We start from the raw sequence: 25,750 nt of genomic DNA, 5'->3' as shown, positions 1-25,750 counted from the left end.
CATGAGCCTGTGGAAGAATTTTTTTTTCATTATTGCACAAAGGTTTTAGAAAGCCTGTTACGGACAACAATGGGATTTATATATTGGCAGCAATACCACTGCAGCATACTGCGTACTGTATGAACTGGGTTAATATGATGAGAGAACTACAATGATAGGTCACAAGATGGATAACACAGGTACATTGATTTGGTAATTAAGTACGTGGCACTGGGCACAATTGTCAGACCATTCTAATATAATATTTTTGGATAATTTGTAAAAGGAAGTTAAAACAGTATCTAAGAAACTACAGAGCTCTACATTAATGGATGGCCTTCTTAGTGCAATGCATGCATGAGTTTGACAATTAAGGAAGGGAGTGGCACATTTTAAAAATTATCATTGCACTGCTGAGCTGGTTTTTGGCTGTATGGGTATTTGTGGTACTCCAGGAGCCATTATTGTACTCAACCCTCCAGTGTAGTACGTGCCTCACACAGCATCTACAATCCACCTAAATCGGAGTTTGTGGTCCTTGGCACCAACATACCCTCTCATAAGCTCCTTCCAGTTCCAGGAAATAAAGAGTCTGATTGTTCTCTTTTCACATTCATCTCCAAGTTGAAGCCATAGCATTAATTACAGACAAACAACTCCAGCAGTCTCCAGCAATGACAAAATAACAACACTTACTCTTTTCATCGACAGAGATCAGGCATAATAAACAAGATCAGTAATATTGATGAGAGGAAGAGAAGTACATTTACAAACACCAGGTGTGGAAGGACCGGAGGTATGTCTAGCAGTTTCTTTGGTTTCTTATTCTGATCTCATCTGTCTGGTCTTCATATGGTTCTGTTGGAGTCATGGAGCTCAGTAGGCATGAATTGGGGTGTTTTCCCCAGAGGAGGTGATACCTCCTCAAAATATTTAACTGAAAACCTATTTTAGATATTTGTGCTAAAATATCATTTTTTATTGTAAGGTTATTAACAAATGTTATATGAAACAATTAAAATAATAATGTGCTAAATTAACGAGCACCAGTCACAACTGCATTGGATTTTTCCAGAAGGAACATGAGCTGGGAATGGTATTTTGATGGATAATTCCTTTCACATTACTGCAAGTCCTCTGTGGCCTAATTTTGACTGGATGTTAAATATGAGCCGATAAATAAGCAGGGGTAGTAACTGGGCTAATAAAGATAGGAGGGAACATTTGTGCAGAGGCAGAGCTGTAATTCACTGCTGGTAATAGAAAATATGAAATATGTTTGAGCAAACATTTTATTACAATTTTCACTACAAACACATATCTGTTATTTTTTTGTCTTTCACATTTCCAAATTCTGTAGACAAGACCTGGCTAGCTGGCTACCTTATGACTTATGAATTTAGCTTGATTTGACTGCTGCCGTCAACATGAAAGACACAGAATCTTTTCATGTGTGGCAAATGGAACAGGTGGAGTGACATTATTTGCCATTCTCAGCTTTTCATCCCTGTGAGGTAACTGGACGTGCAGGGCTGCCATCAGGACATTTCAACGGAGCCTTTGATGTGTCATGTTGGTGTTTTCTGATCTGGTGAATTCTTAAATGAGTTTCATTACACGGAGAAACTCGGACTTACAATGGGGCTGTTGTCAGAGCTTGTGAGCGAATCATGCTAAAGCGAGGGAAGTGGCCCCTATTGCAGTTCTTTGCACATTCCTGTGCTCATCACCTCCATTCTGTTCCCAGGCAGGGGCCAAAAGCCATCTCACAATAACTTTGTACAAGATAATTGTTGTAGTCTGCAGTGCACAGATACGATCATACATTCATCAGTGGGTCTATTAGTAAAATTACTGTTGACAAGTGCACAGGAGGTCTGTGTTTGATCTCTCCCTTCCTAGATTAGCTCAGTAAGCTTGTCTCCTTTTAGGAACCAATGCTACGTAGTTGTGAACTTTTTCAGTTCAAACACTACTTGTACCAGGTTATTCTACTTTTTCCATAGCTTTGAAAGTTAAAAGTACTATCTGTGTTCTTAATATCCAAAGACAGCATTTGGTGTGAGACAATAGTCTAATCTAAGCAAAGCAAGTTGAAAGCCAGGAAACTGCAGTGGCAGGTGTGATGTTTGCACAGTCAAATAATTTTATTTAAATAATAATTCTTTCATAAATGTTTTATTTAGAAAAAGTAAAAAATACAATGGGTCATCATGAAACATATCAGTAATTGCAAAATAAAAAGAAAAAAAAAATCACAGGAATGTTTACAACACAGTAATCTAAAAAGAAGAGAGCAAAAGAAAATAAATTAAATACACGCTGAACATAAATTAATCTCACTTTTGACCAATTTATCTTGTACATATTTATCTGGTCCTATGAGGGAAAGAAAAATAATTAAGCCATTGATAGATGAATTAAATTCAAAACATAACATTTAGTGTTTGTGGATGCATAAAATTATGTAACATAAAGGTATTAAATTACATCCTGTTATACATCCATGGGTCTGGACACTTCATTTGCCCACCCCTTTGCACCCATCTCCGGTCCACTCCAATCACGAGGGACTGCCGTTCAGAATTTTTTGTGTTCATATTCTTATTTTTCTTCATTTCTTTCGTCGATTGTGGTTCTTCACCTCTTCTAGCTCTTTCTCCATTAGGTGAGATTCAGCAGTAGTTTCTGACAACTGATAAAAAGCGGTATGTCAGAAAAGCAATTATTTTCTACCACTGGCTGTTGTAAATTACTTCATAATTGAAGCATCCAGTATAATAAGACATTAGGCAAACAACGTTTTTATTGCAGGAAAGGGTCAATCTAGTCAAGGTTGACTGGCTCCGCTGGGCTCCTTTCTTTCTCAGCTCTATACCATCATTATGTGCATTGGAAGTCAAAGCCTCTGGACCTCGACCCGTCTATCCAGATGGTATTTACGCAGATGCTGTACACACATACCAGATATTCAGCTCAATGTGCACCACACTGAAAGTTCCATCTCTGCCAATGATGAAACTAAATGTGACTTGCTAACTACTTATGAACATTCATGAATGGGTGTAGCAAAAGACCGTAAAATTCACACCTAGCACAGCAACACAAGTGTCATTAGAACCTCCTGCTGCCAACCAGAGCCCACCTAGATCAGGAAGCATGGTGGACTGGATGAATGCAGGAGCTGACTATCTGGTCAGCATATAGAACGTCTGCGCTGTGCACTTCTGTGAAATGTTCTGTGTGACAGGAGCTCACCATGTCCAGCAGGATGTCAATCTTCAGCCGCAGCAGGTTGTTCTCTTCCTCCAGCTGCAGATTCCTCTTTTTCAACCGCTGCACCTCCTTCCCTGACACGCTGCCGCCGGACTCTGGACAACAGAAACGCCCGACACATCAGAGAGCTCCACACCCAATAAGGAACATGATCTCACCACCCCTTTGTTGGACACAACAGACCTGACCTGTCTCTCACATACAACAGACATGCACTACACCAGGTGTTCTCAGTGACTTCATGCCATGGGCTAGTTTCAAAGAACTTTGTGCCTGCAGGTCAGGTGACAATTTGAGAAGAAATTTGCCTCCCTCAGACCCCACACAAAACAACAGAGGAAAATACATTTAATAATGTGTAAACAGTGTGCTGGTTGCAAATATTGATTAAATAAAGAAGTAAAACACATTTTCTTTATATGAAGTTTTTTAAAATTTAAAATTAAAATTAAATTAAATTCAATTTTTTTAAATATGTGCCACGGCAAAATCCTCTCACCTGCAATCCATTGTCCGTCCTCAAACTTCAAACTCTGACCTCCAATAGTCATTGCTGGGGCTCCATACTCTAAACCCAGTTCTATCTCTCTGGTGGATCGGTCCAACTGGGGAAAACGAAAGGAGGCAAGAGAGCAGTTGGGTAAATATGACTGGGTTATTGTACATTAGCAGCCATCATACTATAACCATCCATCATACACACACACTGCAAACACATATGCTATGGCCTGATTATTTCTATAGAGCAAGTGGATGTTCAGATTCACTCACTGCATGCAGGTTGGACAGGGAGGCAGACTTGCGAGGAGGGGTCTTCTTAGGGCTGAAGGTATTACCAAACAGAGGCATCTTGGTTTAACTGAGGCAACAGCGGCATCTGCAATCAAATCATTAAATTAATCCAGCTGTACAGCACATGCTACATTGGGTGCATCTGACCTCATTCAAGAAAATGGATAGTTCATGGTGAAGCTGTGGGGTTTCAAAATATCTTTTCTTGTGCAGTATGTAAATGACCAAAAATCTGTATAGTTATTCTTAAATGCAGTGGCTCTTAAGGACATTTGTACTGGGTCATCCTATCGGTCACATATAATTACAATAAATACAGAGCTGATGTTACTATGTCCCTGACCTTGACATGTTTAATACGCTACGACCAAGAGTGTTTAAGAAATACACGCGGATCATTTTACCTATGCAAAAATATGAATCAACATGAAAGTTTATTTCTGAGCTTCAAAGGCAAAATATCATTATCAGCACTGTAACACACCACGGACCTTCACAGCACTTACTCTTTATTATCTTAAATTAAAAGGATTCATGTATGATTACTATTTAAACGTAAGATGTGCGTGTATATACAATTGTATGTGTAACACTAGTTCAGTTAGTGTTATTGTTTTTCTTACAGATGGATACCCGTCTTTCACAGACTGCTTTTGGCATTTGATCAGGAGTATTTGCCTCATTTCTCAAAGATATAGCTACCCACGACCACAGATAAAGGTCCCCATACAAAACGAAAAGTACACTGTCATTTGCAGTATGACTGGTTGCCAACCGACAGGGAAGTTTGTAGAGATTTCTATAGCCCTGGAGTACAGCTAAATTGGTTGACGTGAACAGACGTGTATAAATGCTCTTTGCTCAAATTCAGACAGTTAATTTAAAGCTTAATCGGTAGTCTAGCTAGCTAACTTAGCTTGTTAGTGACTGGTTGGCTTTAAACATTTAGTCCATCCTCACGAACATGTCTTTGCAACATATAACTAGCTCGTAGCAATATGTTGCAAAGACATCTTGGGGCTTGTGTCAACAGTAAACTCTTAAGATCGGAGTATTTTCCAGATGCTGTAGCATCGGGTATGCTGAAAACTCACTGTCACTGTACGATGATTAGATAGCTAACGCAGACTTGCTGGCTAAATTAACTGTGAGAGGTAGTTAACGTTGTCTAAGGTAGCTATACTATTTGTGTACGACAGACCAAAAAAATCCTAACTTCTTGAACTCTGTACAGTTAGTCTTCCTATGCATACATGTATATATTAACTTGTTACTAATACATTTATAGTCTGTTTTACTAAAATATAAATTGCCTAAAATACATTGGGACTTCTCTTGAAAACACACTTACCTGATTCTCCACCACAGACTCTTACCTACGACGCATGTGCGGAAACGGCATTCTTTACCTCTCAAAAAAACTGGTTGCTAATTTACAGTGGTCTAAAAAAGATGGTGTTGCATCTTATGACTTCGTGTTTTAACATAGTTATATTCGCCAATAAATTATATAATTATTACTATGAACATGTTATAATGTGTTAATACATTTCGTAAAAGTTCTTTTTAATCGTTTTCCTGTGGTCAAAAACGAATACTCCCCCTCGTACAAGAACCAAATAGACGCGACCGCGTGTAGAGAAGACAGGAAGTTACGTCTCCATGGAGATGGCGTCAGTTCTTTGTTGGAGTTCAAACAGTACTAGTAGCCATCTAATCAGCCTTCATACTAGTTTACCAACTTGCATATTTATTTTTGTTCTAGTTGGTTAATAAACTTTACATAATGTTCCAATATGTTCTATGTTTTCTGACTAGTTTACGTCGTAATGTAACAATGATACAGTTACTCTACAGTCTCTTTTGCTTTTAAATTGCAACAAATGGAAACCATTTCAACTGAATACCGGAGCAGGAAGCCCCAGTGGCCTAATGGATAAGGCACTGGCCTCCTAAGCCAGGGATTGTGGGTTCGAGTCCCATCTGGGGTGAACGCTTTTTAACGTGCAACCATGGTCCCTGCATGTCCGTCCGCAGCAATACTGTCGAGAGAAGATTCTATTCCTTCCCACAGATCAAGCAGATATAAAGACACCAACAGATAGAAAGTCTTATCAAAGTCTTTAGCAGATTTTACTTGACGGTATAGCTTTACCAGAAGCTACGGAAAAATATTGGATATTAATTACATGGCAACATATATCAATATGACTGAAGGTTTTTCACCCGAACATAAATCCAATAAGGAAATTAGCCAATCGGAAGACGCTCCACAACAGCTCCTCCTATCAGCAAACCCTATTACCTAGCTGCAACAGATCCCAACCCGCTAACCGTTACATGAGAACAGTTTACTAGTAACAAATGTCGTTGATTTGATTGAACATGTTCCTCTGTCAAAATGTTATTTTTAGGTAGCTAAAATCTCAGTATCACAGACCCACAAAAATGAATTTTATTTGGAAGAAACGATTGTACCTTTTGCTTTTGTGCGCTGTGATTATGGCGGTTGTAAGAGCAGACAGTAAGTGATTTATCCTGTGTTGACATATAGACTAGTGCTGTAAGACAGTGTTACACTGTTACTTTGAAAGCTTTGACCCAGGGGCTGGGAAGAAGCATAGAAGACGACGTAATTTGAACCAGCGAACTTTCTTCTCACTATATGCTTCGCGTAAATCGCATTTTGTCAGGTTGTTGTGGCACAATAAACCCAGTGGTGGTGGCTGTACGTGCGACAATATAGGTAAACAACAACAGTAAATTTGCGGTGAGATATTGGTCAAAAGGCTAATGGCTTTGCTGATTTGAAGAAAGTGCCCTGCCATCCCGTACGTGAATTACATTTAAACACTTAGGACGAAGGATATTCTAAAAGTACAACCACCAACAGAAAAAATGATTATGCTTTTCTACCACTGTTCTGTTGTTGCTTACGGTGATGGTTACGGTGTAATCTATTTATTCTCTTCCCCTGAGAAATCCACGCTGCCACAGTGTATTGGAATGCCACCAAAAGGACTGTGGAGCTGAAAGAGGGTGTTATCGAAAAGGAGGGGGATGCCTATGGCTATTTTAATGACACCCTGTCTCAGACTGGCTGGGGGGTGTTGGAGGTGAGAGCAGGATATGGGGAGACCCCTGAAGCTGATGAGAAGACCCTCTTCTTGGCAGGGTACCTCGAGGGCTTCCTCACTGCCCCGTAAGGATTCTGTCACAAGTCCATGTAGTGATGATAGTTTCTGTGCACAAATAGGTTGTTTCCAATATAATACTGCTGCTCATATTTGCAAAACATCTTGCTTTATTGTGTAAATGTAAAAAATGTACAGTCATATATTGTTTTTCTGTCAGGCAGATGTTTAGTCATTATGCCAACATGTATCCCCAACTGATTAAACACCCAAAGGTACTGGGCCCACTGAAAGACTTCATGAGGTGAGACCTTTCTCCCAGCTGGTCTTGTTAATTGTAAGCATACTTATCAGCGAGTGTGATTGGGCCATTGCAGACCTCCCGGCCCTCTTTGGTCCAGCTTTGTCAGTATAATTGTGCAGTGATTTACCTGTGCCTTATACACATGGATCTCTTCCTCTCCATCTCTGTCCCTCAGTAAGCAGGACTCATGGACTAGAAAGCAGGTGAGGCTGAATAAGAACAGTGACCCCCTGTGGCAGCATGTGGGGTTCATTGTCGCACAGATGGATGGCCTCCAAGCTGGAGCCACATGCTGGGCTAATAGCAGACAGAGAGAGGTGCGTGGAGATAGGTGGATGGGCTGTATTCAGTTATCCCCCTTTCACATACTTGACAAAGAGGTGTGAAAGAGCCCTCTAGACATGACACACAGGAACTGCATTATGCACATCAGAATAGACCAAAAGTATCTTCTAGCGAAGCTGTAACAGTTGTTGGTCTGTCTTTTCCATACAATATGGAGTATAACATAGTGGTAAGGAGCAGGGCTGCTAACCGAAAGGTTGCTGGTTTGGTTCCCCGCTGGGACACAGCTACTGTCCCCTTGGACAAGGTATTTAATCCACAACTGCCTCAGTGAATATCCAGCTATATAAATGGGTAACATTTAACTGTAAGCTATGTAAGTTGCTGTAAGCTATGTAAGTTGTAACAGTAATGTAGTGTAATATTGTAACGTGAATGATCTGATTGTTTGTTTCCTCTTACCCCACTACATGCTTTCCCATTAGCCCCTGTCTATGTTTGCAGTACAGTTCCTCAATGCTGTTGGGGACCTGTTGGACCTAATTCCTGCCCTGGTCTCTGCAAAGCCCTTCAGAATCCCTGGAATGGGCCACTGCTCTGCTCTCATAAAGGTCAGAGGTCAGACAGGTTTAGGTTTTTCTTTAATGTTACAAATTCCCTTTTATCTTAATGTGAAGCATCAGTTAATTTAATGATTTTATGTCGTTTCCATCCATAATTTCATCGGCCTCTCCCAGTCTCTTCCTGGCTTTGTTCTGTATCAAATTTAAACTGATGGGTACTTCGCTGAGCAAACACAGACACATTCCCCCTTGTCTTTTCCTCCTCAGATGTTGCCAGGTTATGAAAACCTGCTGCTGGGTCACTCTAGCTGGTACACCTATGCCGCCACCCTGCGCATCTACAAGCACTGGGACTTTAGGCTGACCGAGCCACATACTGCTACTGGCAAGATGTCCTTCAGCAGCTACCCTGGTCAGTGCAGAGGTCGGGGGCTAGGGCTTCGTAATATCCTACGTGATATAACAATGGGACAATAATCAAGTTTATTTATGAACCAGACAAGTATTAACACTCACCTTGAAGTGTTTCAGCAGATGTCTTATGTCTTGTCTTGTAAAAAAAAAAGCAAATTGAAGTTCACTTTTGAAAGGAGAGATCTTTGAAGTCATTTTCACACCCCTAAAGGCTTCCTGGTGTCACTGGATGACTTCTACCTCCTCGGCAGTGGGCTTCTGATGACCCAGACAACCAACAGCATCTTCAATTCGTCCCTCTTCTCCATGGTGACACCTCACAGCCTGCTGGCCTGGCAGAGGGTGCGGCTGGCACACGCCCTGGCACACACCGGGGAACAGTGGGCCCATATCTTCTCCAAGTACAACTCCGGTGAGGGGCGGGTTTGCTTAGTCGTGTGAAGCCATCAATACAGAGATGTTGCCATCTTTGTATTGCAAGCTGCTGAGGACTATCAGTGTAGCATGTTCTCACTGGGAGTTTGTTTCTGCCTCCTAGGCACCTACAATAGCCAGTATTCAGTGGTGGATGTGAGCAGGGTGTCTCTGGGCAACGGTATCAAGGATGGAGCTCTGACTGTTGTGGAGCAGATCCCAGGGATGGTGGTGCACTCGGACCAGACTCAGGCCCTGCGGCAGGGTGAGAGACAGGCAATGACTCGCTGTCAGGTAGTAAAGAGTGCATCTACCTGTGTTGCTGTGATGCTGCATTTCTCCATGTTTGATTTCCCTCTCATCTTCCTCCAGGCTACTGGCCATCCTACAATGTTCCTTTTCACCCCCAGATCTACAACCTCAGCGGCTATGGAGAGATGAGGAGGAGGCGTGGAGAGGACTTCTCCTACGACCTCTGCCCCCGAGCCAAGATCTTCCGCAGGGATCAGGCTGCTGTCAAAGACCTGGCCTCCATGAAACACCTCATGAGATATAACAGTATGTGCTGGTTTCAGGTCCCATTTAACAAAGGGCTTTCGATCCCGACCGTGTCACTAGCTGACAGTGACCGGGAGCTCACAGGCGGAACACATTGGCTTCCCTCCGCCGGGGATGGGGGTGGGTACGTCGGCAGGGGCTTCGGTCCCATTAGCAGCAGCGACCCCTGCTGGTCGATCGGGCGCGTGTGGTCCACGTGCCAAAGCTGCATATGAAATGTCTTCCTCCGACTCATCTCTGTGCTAGCTTAGCTTGTGGACCGTAGTGCGAAAAGAAGCAGCGGCTGACATCACGTGTCTCAGAGGAGGGCACGTGCTTGTCCACACTCTCCCGGATTGACAGTGGGGGTTGTGCAATGGGACCAAACATTGATGACAAATTTGGGCATTCCAAAAGATTTCAGGGAATTGGCCATTCCAAATTGGGGAGAAAATGGAAAAATAAATAAATAAATAAACAAAGGGCTTTATAGAGCTGTTATAGGTACATCCTGTACATGCAGGTCATTGTGGCTAATGGTTTGCTTGTGTCTTCCTCCTTGTCACTGTCATTCTATTGACTTGTGCCTTCTGCTTGTCCATCACTGTCTGTTTCGTAATTGTTCCTGCAGTGTTGCTGTTTTATTTTAGATTACAAGAAGGACCCCTATGCCAGGGGACATCCATGTAAGACCATCTGCTGTCGCAATGACCTTAGACGGAAAGGACCCCGTCCAGGGGGCTGCTATGATACCAAGGTGAGGGTATCGCTTCCACACAAAGCTGACTGTGACGCATTTAATGACATTAACAATAAAGTTCAGACCCATCCAACGCTTTGCAAAACAATTTCAGGTTCACTTAACAACTGGACTGACCACATACATTTTCTGTCTCTTGTTCTCTCTTTGGCAACCTGTTTCACTGTTTATGTGTGCAACAGGTGCCATTATTTTACTGCTCATTGAAATGGACATTTTTTTTAAGTAATTCAAAGTGCACAGGCACATCTTGATCGACCCACACATGATCTGAACTGAAACCCCTTTGGTATTGGTCACCCCTGCTAAATGCTACCCTCATGCATTCACTTCCAGGTGACAGATTACCACATGGCACAGCAGTTTGTGGCAGAGGCAGTGAACGGACCCACCACACAGGGCAGCCTGCCCGCCTTCAGCTGGAGCCGGTTCAGTCGCACCGCACACCAGGGCCTGCCCCACACGTACAACTTCACCTTCGTCACCATGCGGCCTGCACTTTTCCTACCCTGAGAGCTGGCAGGAAGAGGACAGGAAGGAGAGAGGAAGTATGGGACCTGTATTGACTGGGGGAGAGATTATGTTTAGAGCGGACAAAGAGGGAGGTTTGTGAGTTTATTTTTAATAGTGTAGGAGGTTGGTGGAGGTGGAAAGGATGGGTAGTAACTGTGAAAATATGAAAATTCATTTGAGTTTAAATAGCAACCAGGGACAAACTGCAAATATAATGCAATTATAACACTGATTGGACTTAGGGTCATTGTCTTTATATGTTATATGGATCTGGATTTAGTTTTGCATCGTTTGTTATTTGTTTCATTTGGTTATATGATGCCAGCAATTTAGAATCTTACTGAATCTGATGGTAAAGATCAGCTGGTGGTGTTTTAAACACGTTATATGTTGTCTTTTGCACTAGTGACAATGGCAGGTCAATAATCAGACGCAGCACTGTGAATTTATACAATCCAATAAACACATTAAACATCTCAGGGTATTAAATTTGGTCTAAATTGTTGGGTCTCTGCTTGGATCTGTTGCTTTAGATGGCTTATTGCAATTGTTATATAATGTCAGCTGTGAATGTAAAGGACATTTTTCTCTTAAGTGACATAAAGCTATATCTGTATTTTTTTCTACATTATATGATTGAGAGCAATAAAATCAAAATTCACACCCCAGTCCGAGCTTGTCTTGCATTCAATTCACTCTGTGCCACACGATGATTTCTTATACGTTTCTATGTGTTACCCAGTCCAGGATGTGGAGAAAATAACACTGTACATGATTCTGCTGAGTTCTTTGTTTTATGTGAATTCAGAGGATGGTGTTGAACAGCTTGAACTAGAAGTTGGGGAGGTCTGACTAGATGATTTTATACATGGTGTCATGAAGGTTGGGCTCCAAATTTCAATCTGGCCATCTTTGTCTGTATGATTAAATTGGCTGTGATGGTACAGAGACACATTAGAACTTGTTTCGTGGGTTGATGCCAGTTCTGGGGGAGGACAATCTATAAACTCTGTTGGTACGTGTTGTACAGAGATGAAACCACATTGCGTTTGAGTGTGTGTGTGTCCTTTGTTCTTGATTTTTTTTTAATTTGTGGTTTGGGGAAACTTGTAGGTAGATAGATTAAATGAAAATGAAAGGCGAAATCATGGCAAATGTGCAAAAGAGCCCGCCAGCCTAGCTACATCATTTTGAAACCACAGCTACCATAATGCACCACGATGGCATAGTTGACTCTGCCGAAAGCAGCAAAAAACGAGAGGCGTGATTACGTACGAGTCTAGGCGGAGTGAAAGGCTGTGAGCGAGGAGAGGGAGAATGCTGTAGTGCTAGCTACACAGTGGCAGGGAGAGGAAGATTAGGGACCAAAGTGGAAACCGAGCCCCTTGTCCGTCCGCGTACTGTTATTTGCTGGTATTTCAGATGGCAGCACAAGATAAAAGGAAACCGGTGCCTGAGGCGGCGTCGGAAGTCAGTTCGTTACCGACTCCTCATAGCAACTGCAACAACAATAACAACAACAACAACAATAACAACAAAGACAACGAGGGAAACGAGAGCACGGCAACAGCCACCCCGTCCCCTACCGAACCAAATGTGTCTCAGACTACGAGTCATACCATAGGCAACGGTTCCGGGATCAACCCGGGAACCGGCGGGAACAACGGGAAATGGGTTCGACTGAACGTTGGCGGCACCGTCTTTCTCACAACGCGCCAGACATTGCTGAAAGAACAGACTTCCTTTCTCTACCGGCTCTGCCAGCAGCAGGACCTGCATTCGGATACGGTAAGGAGAGATGAGATGGGTTGGAGGGGTTTCGATTTCATCCGGTTAAAGACCCGCTCAAAGGCAACCGCTCTTGCCCTCATGCACAAATGAACACGCATGGTGTTAGTGGTACAGAATCATATGGATTTGCACGTGCGATGCAGTTCAATGTATGGATGGAGGGATGAGTCGCGGATGCATTATGCCTGTGTGGCAGCAGCTATCGTATCAGTTTTCCTATGAGCATGCCTTCAGCAATCCTAAATTATTAGTGAATGCCTTCTGTCAAAGATCACGTCACGTCTGTTAACAAATCTATAATGCACTTGTCCCCGCAAGACCACTCTTTGGAAAAAAAAAACCTGTATGGGAAAGACGTCTGTCCCGTTAGCGCTTTGCCTTGTGAGTGAGTGTGTGCAGCGCTTTTGCGCAATGAGCTGTAAAATCAGTGCCGCTCCAGCTGCGCTCGCACATGAAGCGATGAATGGAGGGGAAGCTCGTGAGTGAATGACCTTCACGGGTGCCGAAACGGACGGAGCCCCCCGGCACACAGACGAACCTAATCTCGGCACTGAGCTGTCATTAGCCCTCCTCCTTACGTCTGCCTCTTTACTATCGCTCCACTGCCTCTCAGCTCACACTCTCGGTGCCCCTCTCCCCCAATCTTTCCGTTTCTCTAAATAGCCGTTTCCCTCGCTCTCTCTGTATTTTTTTCACCTTGATATGTTTAATACCTTTATCTTCATAGACCTCATTTGCCCTCCCTCCCCCTGCCTGTCTCAATCCTGTCTTCCTCCGTGTTATTTCTGTGTGATGTGTGCTGTACCCAGGATTCGACCCTTTTCCTCAGACACCATTAAGCTGAGACTAGTCTCCCCCTCCTATGGTTGGGCTGGTCCATTTTGTCTCCCCAGTGTTACACAGTGAGTGTTGAATCAGTAGACAAATTTTTACAGTATCTTCTTTCCAGCAGCTATAGCTTGATTTTTTATGACAGGTGTTACATTGTGATTCAGTGGTAGCAAGCAGCAAAGCTCTATGTGACTCCCTGTACTGTTGTGTACACACACACTGGCCATGCATACTGTTTTAATGAGATTAGTGCCACCTCTGTATTCCACCCCTCACTAAATGCAGAAATGTGTGTTTAGAGCCCTTTTAGTCCTGTCCTGGTTTATTTTTTAATCCAGCTTTGTTTTATTTTTTTCTTTTTGATGAAATGTCTGATGCTTCCGGTTCTGCAGTTACTCAGATACACAAACAGTGTCATTCACCTTACCAAAACAAAGTCCTTTTTTTAAAAAAACTTGGTCTTTTTTGTTTTTTTAAATCAGCGCCATACTGAGGATCATTTTGACAGAAAAAGGTTATATTAAGAAATTCATGCTAGCTTTGCCTGTTCTGTGTCACAGCTGACTCTTAATAACACTGAGCATTTTGTTGGTTTGTCCAAATTCTTTTACTTAAAGTTCCCTTGCATGTTGAAGAACGACAGGTTTTTAATTTCATCTTAAAACTCATCTTGGTTCCTGGGGCTTTGGTACTGTGTATTTTAAGGCAGATTCCACTGCTTGCCCTTACTTGTCTTTTTATTAACGCACTGATAACATGAGTGTGGATATGCAGCTTGAAGCAAAAAAAAATAGAAGAGTTTGCAGAGGGGGGGCACAGGGCGAAATGCCTTGTTTGTCTATTTGATATGGGTATGCGTGTGATCAAACATGTCTGTGTATTGACTTATGCAGATAATGTGCTTAATTTGGCAGCTCACATGTGGGCTGTTACTGTGAAGCTAAGTGACGTGTGTATATGTTTGTGAGATGTCTGGAGTCGGACAGAAATCTGACAAGTGGCCCACCTCCTCCAAGGCAGGAGATATGACTAAATCCTTCCACACATAGCAGAGATGGAGATAGCTCCTCCAGGTCTTGCTAGAAGCAGGTTAGTGTACCGAGTGGAAGCCATAAAGAAGCAGATTCCTATAAGCACTCACCTGTCTCTAGTGAATCCTGGAGTGGCCCACATTGTATGGCTTTGGGAGGGCTGCTTCAATCCCTGTTTTTTTTAATAAAAAAAAGATCATTTGAAATATCTTCCCCAAAACTAAAAGCATTTTAAAGTCCTGAATACATCTGTAGTGTGTGTGTGTGTGTGTGTGTGTGTGTGTGTGTGTGTTTGTGTGTGTGTGTGCGTGCACGCATGCGCATAAACACCACGCATACAAATGCGTTTCCATCTCTGCAGAGATAAACAAAACCAATGTTTGCCAACCAGGTATTTCCTTTGGGAGCAGATCCTCTGTGGACATCTCACTCCATCTATGCTTGTCTAAACGCTCGGTTAAACATTAACACGAGGCAGAGCCTGTGTTTGTATGACAGTGTTTGTTTTGTCTTTGCCAGTGCTGCACTGTGTCAGGTGAAGGTCTGGGATCAGCCAGGTAAATACGACTAAAATAGTTTGAGTCTGGAAGACAGTGTCTATATGAAGATCAGTCACAGTTCAGAGTGCGCTGACTAATGAGTGCTTGCTACAAAATTAGTGTGCTGGGCAATGGGGGGTGTTTGTTAAGATGGTGACCCGCACAGGAATGGTGGATAGAGTTGGGAAAATGTAATGTAATGCCAACGCTATTCCAGCAGCAACCGACCTTATGTGTGAGTCGTTGTGCTTTATGTAATGCTAGCATCTAGTGGAGACACAGTAAGTTCTTAAAATTTTGCATCCCATTGTCAATGCCGTCGTCTTATTTTGTAAAGCTCAGGTTCTGCTCCGGCAAGCGCTGTGAAAGGGTTGCTTTGTGAACATCCCTGTATACAAACGAGTTGAAATAATCTTGTCAAGTCTACTTTTACTGTATCTATCATAGGACATAATCTATAATATGTTTTCATTCGCTGGGGTTTTTTTTTTTTTTTTCAGATGGGTCTGTGTGCGAGTGTGTGGGTGTGCGAGTGGGTGTGTGTGTGTGTGTGTGTGTGTGTATGTGTGTGCGTGTGCGTGTGCGTGTGCGTGTGCGTGTGTGTGTGTAAGCATGGGCAGCGCATGCTCAAACAGAGGTCGACAGTGAGCAGCAAGCAGGTGTTGTAATGCCTGCCGTCAAGTCGAGTCACGCTAGATTCAGGGGTGGAGGAATCTGTACCTGAGGCTGGTTTTGGTTGGGTTTTTGCTTACTGCACAATATCAGGCCCTCCTTGCTTCTCGATTCCTGTCCTTGTCATGCCTCTCGGTGATAAGTCTCTCTGCCTCTCTTGCTCGCTGTGTCTCTGTTGGCTCTGAGAGCTGCTTTTTTATGGCATTGTTCGTTTTGGGATTGATCCTTGTTCTGTTTGTCCCTTATCTCTTGTCCTTATCCCAGGTCCTCCCCTGCTGCACAGCCCGCCCTTGCAGTCTCTTTTTTCCTATTTCTCCTTCTAATTTTGGACACATTGGTTCAAACTTGTACCCTCTATTACCACTGTGTTCTATCCCACCTCCCCACCCCCCCACCAGTCCCCGTCATTTTTTCACCACATCACTACATTCCCGGTTACTTGCTCACTGCTCCTTCCGTCTCCAACACCCCCCCATTCCCTCTATCTCTCTCTTGCAGTTTGAAGACTCGTGCCTTTAGGCAGATTGTGTAATACACATTCACAGCACCATGTAAAGGCAAGTCCGCATCGGGCAAGAAAAGGCCAAGTGACGTGAATGTAACATGCTCTCTGTCCCAACCACATCCTGCTGCTTTTATGCTATCAGATCACAGAGGAATGGAGCCAGCCAGGCATGAGACGACACAGACCGTGCCAGCGTGACCCGAGCTGTTTCACTGACGTGCCGTCTCTATCCCCCTCCTCTGTCTTTCCCTGTATCTCCCTCCCTTTCATTCATTTCATATCTGCGCACACCCCCACACTCCCGCTCTTTTTCAGATGAAACTTGATACTCTTGCACCTTCTCCTCCTCCTCCACCTCCTCCTCCTCCTCCTCCTCTCTCTCAAAATAAACATCACGAGGAGTCGCACTGGTTTTTGCAAAAGCGTTTTAACAACAGCTCATCGACCAAAAAAAAACAAAAAAAAAAAAAACAACATTGCACATGTAACTAATGCCAAGGAAACTGGAAAAAAAAATCTGCCTGAATGTGTCATTATCTTGAGAGCGCATGTACCGAGCGGTTTCTCTTCCACCCTCTCTCTACTGCAGGATGAGACAGGAGCGTATGTGATTGACAGAGACCCCACCTACTTCGGCCCCATCCTCAACTACTTGCGGCACGGCAAGCTGGTCTACAACAAGGAGCTGGCCGAGGAAGGTCTGCCATTTTCCCCTTTTAAAAGGCCTGTTTCCTCCCTTCACCCACCCATTCTCCCCCTGCTAAACGGTTTGTTCTCTCCCCGTGCCTTTGTTAGATCCCCTCACACCGATCTCTGCCGCCATGTACGATATGGGTGTGAAATTCAGACTGGAATTTAGTTGTTTAATTTGTTTGACAGAGATCAGAGAATTTAGTTTTCCCTGCTGAATTTGGTTTTCATCGGAGAGAAATCGTTCGCCGTCTGGCACACCTGGCGGCCCAAAACCGTGTGGTAAAGCGCCAAATCTCAAAGTGCTCAGCTGGGGCGTCCCGGAGTCCATGCTAAGCTGGATCATGTAATTCGAGACTGGCAGATAGCAAAGTGTTCGCTTCATGCAAATGAGCCCAGAGGACTGCGTTTCCTCCCTGCTGATGTTCCACCTCCCTTGCAACTTTTCCCACAGTCAACTGTGTGCAACACCTGTGCAGCTGTGGCGGTGTTGAATTTGGAACTTAATACTGAGGGCCACAGGCCACAGATTGTGTGCATCGGTATCGTTTGAGGTGTGGTGGTTTAAATATGAAGAGGAAATCAGCATTGATGATAAAATTCATGGTTAAATCTATCTTCAGTTTTGTCACTCAATACTGCAGTGGTGTCTTATTTTCAATATTTCTGCCGATTCACATTTAGCATTTCAAATAGTTTAGTCTAGAATTTGTAGCTTTATCTTGTATTTACTTATTTGTTGATTCAACGAATGGTTTTACAGTACCCCCCATAGTTCCCCATGAAGGAAATTGAATATTGCACAGCAAGTATTCCCTCATCATGTGGTGAGAATACAGAAAGGTTATTACAGGAGACCATCTTTCCATTCACAGATGCAGAAGGACCTTGCTGATTTTGTTAGGGGAAAAATGGGCTAAGCGCTTAAAGCCAGGAGGGGAGTGATATGGAAGAAATGGGACACCTCATTAGTTTGGGGGAGGGAAGTATAATAGGCCAGTTGGCAGTAGTACAAAGACACGCTGACATTTTTTGAGGGATCAGTGAACGACTTAAGGGTGGAGGTTTCATAAGAGGCGATGGAACAACCCAGAACAAAAGCAGCTTAAGAAATTACCATCTCGGGACGTGAGCGCTGGGGAATGGCCTGCATCAGCCTGGAATCTCTGCTGAATTAATGGGAATAAATGTCCTTGGACAGGACTAATTGTAATGTGAAAGCACTCTGCGAGGCGTTGGTGGTTCTTGGTTTCTGATGGTAGTTTCCTGTGATTGTCCGTGCTTTGTAATAATAATCCGTTTTTGTGTTGTGTTGATTTGGCTCCAGGGGTCCTGGAAGAAGCCGAATTCTACAACATCACACCACTCATAAGGTTGATCAAGGAGAGGATTTTGGAGCGTGACTGCAAGGCAACACAGGTAAGGCTTATTTTCCACCTGTATAACGAAGACAGCCTCTGTTCTGAGGTGGGTGACGAATCAACGTTGTCACTCTTCCTTAGTGTGTCACTTGTCCTTGTTTGCCGCTCTTTGATCTGACCTAATTTTCTGTGCCACGCTCCCCCTCGCCCCCCCTTTCCTTTTACACCTGCCTTTCCTTTCTCCCTCCATTCACGCTGTGCATCTCTGATTCCCCTGTTCCTCAATATCTTTGTCTCTCTCCCTCTCACTGGATCTCCCTTCTCTATCTGCCTTTCTCCTCTCACTCCCCATCTCTCTCCCCCTCGCTCCACCTCTCTCAGCAGGCCCCCCCGAAGCACGTGTACCGGGTGCTGCAGTGTCAGGAGGAGGAGCTGACCCAGATGGTCTCCACCATGTCCGACGGCTGGAAGTTTGAGCAGGTCGGTCTGCACAGCCGCGGTGGGCTTTGGGTTTGACTGACAGTGATTTCGGCCTCCGTAATGTGTGTTAATGGTGTGCGTCCCTGTTTGTAATCATTTACGTGAAACACCTGACCCTCCCAGGCTGGAGGAAGGTCAGCCAAAACGCAACAGCACTGAAGCGTGACCTGTATGGAACATAAACCGTGGGCTTGTTTGACTTGGCTAGAGGTTTTTTCCATCCCTATTTTGATCGGAGAGCATTCTCTTTGTCCCTCCGCCGGTGCTAGATGGTGAACATCGGGTCATCCTACAGCTATGGCACAGAGGACCAGGCTGAGTTCCTCTGTGTGGTGTCCAAGGAGCTGCACACGTCTGGCGGAGGCATGGCTACAGAGCAGAGCCACAAGACCAAGGTCAGACAGCACAGGGACTCGCTCTGTATACATCACACACGCATGCATGCACACGTACATGTGCGTATACTTATATATGCACACTCACAGACAGCACGATGGTTCACTCTGTATATCACAGACTCGTGTATGTGCGTGAATGCACATACGCACACAGACACATCCACGTTAACAGACAGCACAGTGTCTACACACCTATACAGGCATACTATACATATGCACATTCTCGCATACGCACATTCACATGTGCACACACACACACACACACACACACACACACACGCTGACCGAGAGCGTGGGACATGCTTGCACTGCTGGGCATTAACCTTGGAGCCTGGCCAGAGCTCCTTTGGTGGCCACTGCTGTCAGGCAGCAGAGCACTTGACCTCAGTCCAGTGTGAGAGCGTGAGGTCCTTCCCTCTCTGCTCGGACCCAGGTGAGCGCCCTGCTTACTGCACCCTGCAGCAGCGGGGACCTGCCTGTGCGTTTAGCCTCACTCTGGACGCTGGACCTTTTGGTCACCAGCATGGTACTCCACACGCTGTTGTTTCTCGGTTTTTATTGTTGTTACTGGCTTTGTTGTGACAAAGGCTGAATGCTGCAGAAGCAGAAGTGTGTGTGTGTGTGTGTGTGTGTGTGTATGTGTGCGTGTGTGTGTGATTTGTACTGGATTGCACATTCATTTCAGTGGTATTTGTGCGAATGACGGTCATTTCACATTCCGTTCCAGAGGTCACTCAGCAGCTGCATGGCTCACTCACGCCTCTCTGATTCTCATCCAGATTTGTGTTCGTTTTTGTTTGTATGTTTGTCCGTTCGTCCGTTTGTTCGTTCCTCCTCGTTTTCCTCCCCTTTAACTGAGCCAGCCCTCTGGAGTGCAGGAGGAGGATGGCGCGAAGGATGAGGCGGAGGGAGAGAGAAATGCCACCCCCAACGAGTGGATTAGAGATTAGCGGTCGTTTTGCGTTGCTCCGAACTTTTTAATGGGTGAGGAGTGATCGCAGTGTGTTGGGTTTGGTGGTGGGTAGCTGTAGGAGGGGTGTCAATGCAAGGGGCCTCGGGACCCCAGACTGTTCCATTCCACTGAAGGGCACTGCATAGCATATATATGCCAGGCTGTGTTACCAGTGCTTTGCAGACTGGATATTTGATGATCATAGATGAATAATGAAGAGACATCAGAAATATATGACAGAAGTGGTTTCAGTATTCAGATACACCACTGTATCACACTGGGATTTTAATCCTAATAAGTGATCCAAAATCATCCTAAAAACTAAGTCATTCCAGTTAATGTCAGTGTTGTCATTACACCTGACAGTACATACACACAAGGGTTACTTTCTTACGACAAATTTAGCAATCTACCTTAATTTGCAAGAGAATCCTTGACTCTGGCACAGGATATAGAAGCTACTCAGTAATCCTGTCTTCATATTGACGGTGAAGAGAATTCATTCACACTCTGTAATAGTAAGACAACATAGACAAAACTGCCTAAAATTCTTTATAGCTGGTTGTCCGCCTAATGCCTTCTCCATGGGTCAGGCTCTTTGTGTGAACTGTAGCAGAACAGAAAGTAAAAATGTGGTGGAATGGAACAGCCCAGGTCCTCTATGTTGGTGTAAGCAGAGCATGCCTTGTGTGAAGGAGGTTCAGTTCAGATACATGCAGAGGAACAAAAGCACCCAGCAGACACGAAGTAGGGCTGCCCCATTGGGCACCTCTGCACGTCTGAGCAGCAGCTTATTGTAGGTGGCAGAGTCCACTGTACCTACTCGTCCTAGACCATATCTGCCACATGATGTGTAGCATACCGTGCTCTAGACCAGTGTTTCTCAAACCTCTCCTGGAGGGCCTCTTGTCCTGCATGTTTTAGATCTCTCCCTGCTCCAACACATCTGATTCAAATGATCAACTCGTTATGAACTCCAGAGGCTGCTTAATAACAAACTGATCATTTGAATCAGCTGTGTTGGAGCAGGGAGAGATCTAAAACATGCAGGGCAGGGGGTACTCCAGGAGAGGGTTGAGAAACACTGCTGTAGACCTTTAGCACTGGTGAACAGACGCATATTCACTGAAACCCAGAGAGAAAAGGAGACTAAAGCAGTGAATTTAAGTGATAAAAAGGCTGCATCATTGGGTTCTGGCACAAAATACAATTTCCATCTATAAAACAGGAAAAAAACAACAGCATTCATATTACAACAAAGCCTCATTTCTGTGTCCATCAGCCAATATCATCACCATCAGCATCAAAATCAGAAACAGCCCATCCATTTTTTGCAAATCAAACAACTGTAATTACATTAATTTGCTTTTTAGTAGTCATTTCAAATGTTTCTGCATAGTACGACCTTGCTATAATAGACAAACATGAATTGTGTGCTGTATGTATGGATTTTGCAGATGGATTTATGAACTTACGTTGACACCTCTGTCCTTCTTCTCCCTCTTTCTTCCTTTCATTGTCTTTCAGCTTTTTCAGATCCATGGATCCCGGATGTAGAATACAGAGAATTGTATTTTTTTAGCTAAGTGTGTCTTTGTGTGTTCAATGAGCAGACATTGCTATTGTTTTGTATGAATCCTGCTGCTTTTTTATCAATTGCTTAAACACTACTTTCTGAAGATTATCGAAAAACCCAAACTTCTACCACATGACCCCCAAACTGTTCCCTTTAGCAGGTCTCTAGTATACATTTTCATGGCAAAGGTCAGTAGCACAACTTGCAAAGCAAATACATTATTATTATTATTATTATTATTATTATTATGAAGAAGAAGAAACCTGAAAAAAGAAAAATAACATTGTCATAGTGGGACATTTTAAAATATTTGACAATTAACAATTTACCAAAGCTTATAAAATATACCAAGTTTGCTTTCGCATGTACTTCAGCATTGAGCCCTTTATTTGCTCACAGGACATTAATGTTGGTTAAAAGCTTCACGAGCGGTGTGTTCAGCCCTCACATCGGTCGGCTTCAGTGTCTTTATATGTGTTGTCGATGTCCGTCAAAAGGGACACCCACTTGACAATCGAACTCTTTGCACTTGGAGGCAAATGAGAAATTGGGGCTCTTGGACAATCGAAAAGTGGAGATTCCAAAATGCCCCATGTGATGGACTGTGAGCCAGATTGATAGATATAGAAATGGCTGCACATAAAGCGATGCCGTTATTCTTAAGAGCCATCAGCTCTCCATTCGAGCCCTCTGTGCTTGCCACAGCACTGACTAGCTCCAGTGATGTGGGTGAATCTGCGCACCTGTCTCTGAACAGCGGCATTCAGTGGTCATTGTCTCACTTGTGTCATGGCCTAAAAAAATCCTCTGTGGTGCATCTTCTGTTGCCATTAATGCACCACTGATAGTGAGTGAATGTGACTGCTTGTGTCGACACAGGCTGCCTCTCCTCTGTCTTTTGTGGTCTGATGCAGTGCTGGGCATTTCTGTTTCTTTGTATGATCATCTGGAGATAGCTGTCAGCAGCAAAGAGGACTAACCTACAAACAGAAAACGTCAGAGAATAGGTTGGGTGGTTGAGGATGAATGGTTGTGGTACACATAAGCCTTTAAAATGTGTTGAGTTGAAATCTGGACATTTAGCACTCTGTGTGAAGAGGTTTGAGACCTTTGATAATCTTTTAGAAGTGGTGTTTGGGGGGAAAAAAATTAAACCGCAATATCATTGTCATGTTCATAAATTACCTTTCCTATGCAAGATCCTATGAGGCATTGGGTACATCATCTTGGTCAGGCTCGACAATTTCTGGGCTCTATAAGACAAATATAAGTCCAAGTCAACTGTAAAACCATCTGGATCTTAACATGGGATAATGGTGTAACAATAAAATAGCAAGCTAAATGTCATACAGTGAAATTACGTGGAATAGAAAATTAAGAACAAATGAACAAACCACATAGGCGTACAAATTCCAAGCCCCATAGTGTAGGTGTTCCTCTGTTTTTGCTAGCAATATAGATCATTTGGTGCCTTGACTGAAGCAAAAAAAATTAAAATGCCATAGACGTATGAAATGAATTAAAGTTAGTGGTTTGCATTTTTGAACTATTTATTCAAAAGTGATATGTGGTTTTAGTTTGACCCCAGGTCATAGGAAAGGTTGTGTATATATTTATATGTGTGTGTGTGTGTGTGTATGTGTGTGTATAAATGTATCACAGCTAAATCTACTTCTGCATGAGGGTGGAGTGTGCCATGCCCTGTGTCATTAGGAAGGCAGGTGGACTTCTTATTTATTCAGGGGGTTTGGAGATCCCCCACAGCTGAGCTGTCTACACGCGTGTCCCTCTCGTCTGGCTTGCGGATGAACCTGTGAATGTTCGCCGTAGAGGTGCCATCTTTGTCTCTGATTGTCCCGGTGCTCCCCGAGACAAGCTGAGAGGACCAACACATCTGCTCGGTGTACTAGAAAGGGGCCGGGGCCTGGTTTTGTTAGCGGTAGCTGCTCTGCCACCATTTTGTAAGTCACCAATATCTGTTTGCTTTTTTTTCGTTACATGAGCTTTGATACCATGTCAGTGTGTGTGTATGGCCTGGTTGTGTGACTTTTTTGGAGGGAAACAACGCATGAGTACTGTATGTGATTATAGACATGGGGCACCCGATGACTTCACTTTGAAAGGGGCCAAAAGATACTTTTTGACACTCTTTGAAACTTTATACAAGCCTAAAAACGTTGACTGTGAAGTAAATTTTGCCTCAAACTACTACTGACAGTGAACCAAACCATTACCAATGGAAATGATCGCCATTGACATCACTATGTTCTTTTTTTTTTTCTTTTTTTTCATTTGACTGTAATAAAGTTGCGGTATTTATTTTCCTGCCATTTTCCCATTGCATTTTCATGGAATATAATGGGAAATCTGTCGCGAAAACCAAAAAGTTGTTTTGTCATTTTTAAATGTGAAATATCTTGTGTTGCATTACTTTTTGCTACTTGTTGCTTGTTATTGATATACTCAGTTGATTTATCCCCCTGCTGGAAATGAATTTCCTCAGCAGGTGTCCAGTGCTGATGTGAGTGTTGGGAAACTGAGCCCACCACGGACTTAAGCCTGGCACCTCCCTGCTTTCTGCGGTTGCTTGACAGAAAGAGAGAGAGAGAGAGTGAGAGACCAAAATCAAAATCTGACCACACACAGCCTTTGCAAAATACAATCATTGTTGGTGATTTGATAAAAGTTTGTTATTTTAGCATGAAAAAACATTTTAAGTATGTTCATGTTTTACAAATCTGTAAATGTATATAACTGTCAGTTGCAAGATCTCAGTCATTCCCCCTTATGAACAACAGTTGTCCTTGTTAGAGCTTAATCTGCTTCCCCTTGACATTCATGACACCTGTAAGATTTTCATTGTTTTGTAAGAAACATTTTGACTAAATTATTTCATTGTGTATGTTGCAGGCTTGGGGAATAATCTGTGCTGAATGTCCTTAAAGTATAAGCAATCTTTTCATAAGTGGAACAATCCGCCCTTCACATTTCAGCTTGGTGGCCTATTTCCAGTTGTCATTGGCTATAATTGCACACAAATAAAAACATGCTTTTCCAAAGAATTTGAGTCCCTGTGCTCAACGTTCTTGACGGTGATGATGATGATGACAATAGTTTTATTGTCATTTCTCTGAAATTTGTCTTGAATCACAAAGTCTCTTAAACATCACATTCTATAATCAACAAAGGTAGACAGACATTTACATAATGTTCATTACAAACTGCCCTTTACCGGGGTCCATCTTCCCCACAATTTCTCTAGGCCCATTGCACAAGCTCTTCACACTGCAGTTTGCCAACATCATTCATTGCACTGATCCCCCAATTGCACTTGCCTAGATTGTTGAGTCTCAACTGTGGGACTCTAAAGTGCCTATTTGAGGGCATGAGTTTGTACTCTCCAAATAGCCTGAGTGGGATCACTGGAGGTGCTCCCAGCTGGTCGTAACATGCTCTTACAGTGTAGGCTGTCTGGAAAGTCTGCTCTAGTGGCTGACCTGCAGTCGTGGAGCACATTCTCAGCAGTCTAGACAGCTTGGCCTTATGTTGTACAGAAAGGCAGTTGTACCACTCTATTACCCCATACTGCGTAACACTGTAACTGTATTACTGAACACAGAAATCAAAATTAGCTCTGGCTACAGGCCTCTAATGACTTTTAACCTGGAAATAAAAAAACAGCTGTTGTATTTTGTTGCAAATAAAATAATTGTATTCCAGGGCAGAGTGTGTGAATGAGGGTTCTGGAAATGATTCAGCCCGTATAAATTCTTTATTTGACACAAATACATAACAATAGTACACACACAACAAAGATATACTAAAAGGCAGTCTACACACAAGGATGTATTTTTACAATATGAGGGAAGTGAAATTTAAATAGGAAACAATATAGCTCTAGAAAGTGTACTGTTCTGGTAGTTTCATTTTAAAACATTGCTACTATGTAGAGG

At 43.3% G+C, this 25,750-nt stretch overlaps 3 protein-coding genes and 1 non-coding gene across 6 annotated transcripts; 3 read left to right on the top strand and 1 right to left on the bottom strand.

The window, feature by feature from the left end:
- Window positions 1–2,351: 2,351 nt before the first annotated feature.
- cby1 (chibby homolog 1 (Drosophila)) lies at window positions 2,352–5,430 on the bottom strand. Its single transcript, XM_036535009.1, has 5 exons — window positions 5,399–5,430; window positions 4,027–4,132; window positions 3,755–3,860; window positions 3,238–3,350; window positions 2,352–2,674 (listed from the first exon to the last, which is right to left on the bottom strand). Exons 2-5 carry the CDS (start codon window positions 4,102–4,104, stop codon window positions 2,594–2,596), a joined length of 378 nt encoding a protein of 125 aa, XP_036390902.1. The 5' UTR covers window positions 4,105–4,132; window positions 5,399–5,430; the 3' UTR covers window positions 2,352–2,593.
- Window positions 5,431–5,965: 535 nt separating this feature from the next.
- On the top strand, window positions 5,966–6,038 carry trnar-ccu. Its single transcript has one exon. It is a non-coding gene; the product is annotated as a tRNA-Arg (tRNA).
- Window positions 6,039–6,495: 457 nt separating this feature from the next.
- Window positions 6,496–10,971, top strand: LOC118773923 (phospholipase B-like 1). Its single transcript, XM_036522992.1, has 11 exons — window positions 6,496–6,571; window positions 7,027–7,249; window positions 7,402–7,485; window positions 7,661–7,802; window positions 8,256–8,381; window positions 8,601–8,745; window positions 8,959–9,159; window positions 9,286–9,426; window positions 9,534–9,719; window positions 10,349–10,455; window positions 10,795–10,971. Exons 1-11 carry the CDS (start codon window positions 6,496–6,498, stop codon window positions 10,969–10,971), a joined length of 1,608 nt encoding a protein of 535 aa, XP_036378885.1.
- Window positions 10,972–12,265: 1,294 nt separating this feature from the next.
- On the top strand, window positions 12,266–24,828 carry kctd17 (potassium channel tetramerization domain containing 17). Of its 3 annotated transcripts, none has more exons than XM_036536429.1 (7): window positions 12,266–12,759; window positions 16,930–17,038; window positions 18,358–18,449; window positions 18,776–18,871; window positions 19,141–19,266; window positions 20,133–20,253; window positions 21,749–24,828. In XM_036536429.1, the coding sequence occupies exons 1-6, from the start codon at window positions 12,394–12,396 to the stop codon at window positions 20,217–20,219; spliced, it is 876 nt and encodes a 291-aa protein (XP_036392322.1). In that variant the 5' UTR covers window positions 12,266–12,393; the 3' UTR covers window positions 20,220–20,253; window positions 21,749–24,828. The 3 variants fall into 3 exon arrangements, with proteins under 3 accessions (XP_036392322.1, XP_036392314.1, XP_036392331.1); XM_036536421.1 differs by having other exon boundaries at window positions 18,773–18,871; XM_036536438.1 differs by lacking the exon at window positions 20,133–20,253 and having other exon boundaries at window positions 18,773–18,871.
- The last annotated feature ends 922 nt before the right edge of the window (window positions 24,829–25,750 follow it).

The sequence above is a fragment of the Megalops cyprinoides genome, chromosome 1, assembly GCF_013368585.1.
Source record: "Megalops cyprinoides isolate fMegCyp1 chromosome 1, fMegCyp1.pri, whole genome shotgun sequence".
Taxonomy (NCBI): domain Eukaryota; kingdom Metazoa; phylum Chordata; class Actinopteri; order Elopiformes; family Megalopidae; genus Megalops; species Megalops cyprinoides.
This window is presented reverse-complemented; position numbering and strand designations above follow the sequence as displayed.

Excerpts from the sequence above, each read along its gene's own strand:
- cby1 (XM_036535009.1), bottom strand. The coding sequence starts at position 4,104 with ATGCCTCTGTTTGGTAATACCTTCAGCCCTAAGAAGACCCCTCCTCGC. Across the intron at positions 3,351-3,754 it reads GGACGGACAATGGATTGCAG|AGTCCGGCGGCAGCGTGTCA; the intron begins GTGAGAGGATTT and ends TCTGTTGTCCAG. Across the intron at positions 2,675-3,237 it reads TTGACATCCTGCTGGACATG|TTGTCAGAAACTACTGCTGA; the intron begins GTGAGCTCCTGT and ends GCTTTTTATCAG.
- LOC118773923 (XM_036522992.1), top strand. The coding sequence starts at position 6,496 with ATGAATTTTATTTGGAAGAAACGATTGTACCTTTTGCTTTTGTGCGCT. Across the intron at positions 7,486-7,660 it reads CCACTGAAAGACTTCATGAG|TAAGCAGGACTCATGGACTA; the intron begins GTGAGACCTTTC and ends TCTGTCCCTCAG. Across the intron at positions 10,456-10,794 it reads GGGGCTGCTATGATACCAAG|GTGACAGATTACCACATGGC; the intron begins GTGAGGGTATCG and ends ATTCACTTCCAG.
- kctd17 (XM_036536421.1), top strand. The coding sequence starts at position 12,394 with ATGGCAGCACAAGATAAAAGGAAACCGGTGCCTGAGGCGGCGTCGGAA. Across the intron at positions 18,872-19,140 it reads ACGGCTGGAAGTTTGAGCAG|ATGGTGAACATCGGGTCATC; the intron begins GTCGGTCTGCAC and ends CGCCGGTGCTAG. Across the intron at positions 19,267-20,132 it reads AGCAGAGCCACAAGACCAAG|CCCTCTGGAGTGCAGGAGGA; the intron begins GTCAGACAGCAC and ends TAACTGAGCCAG.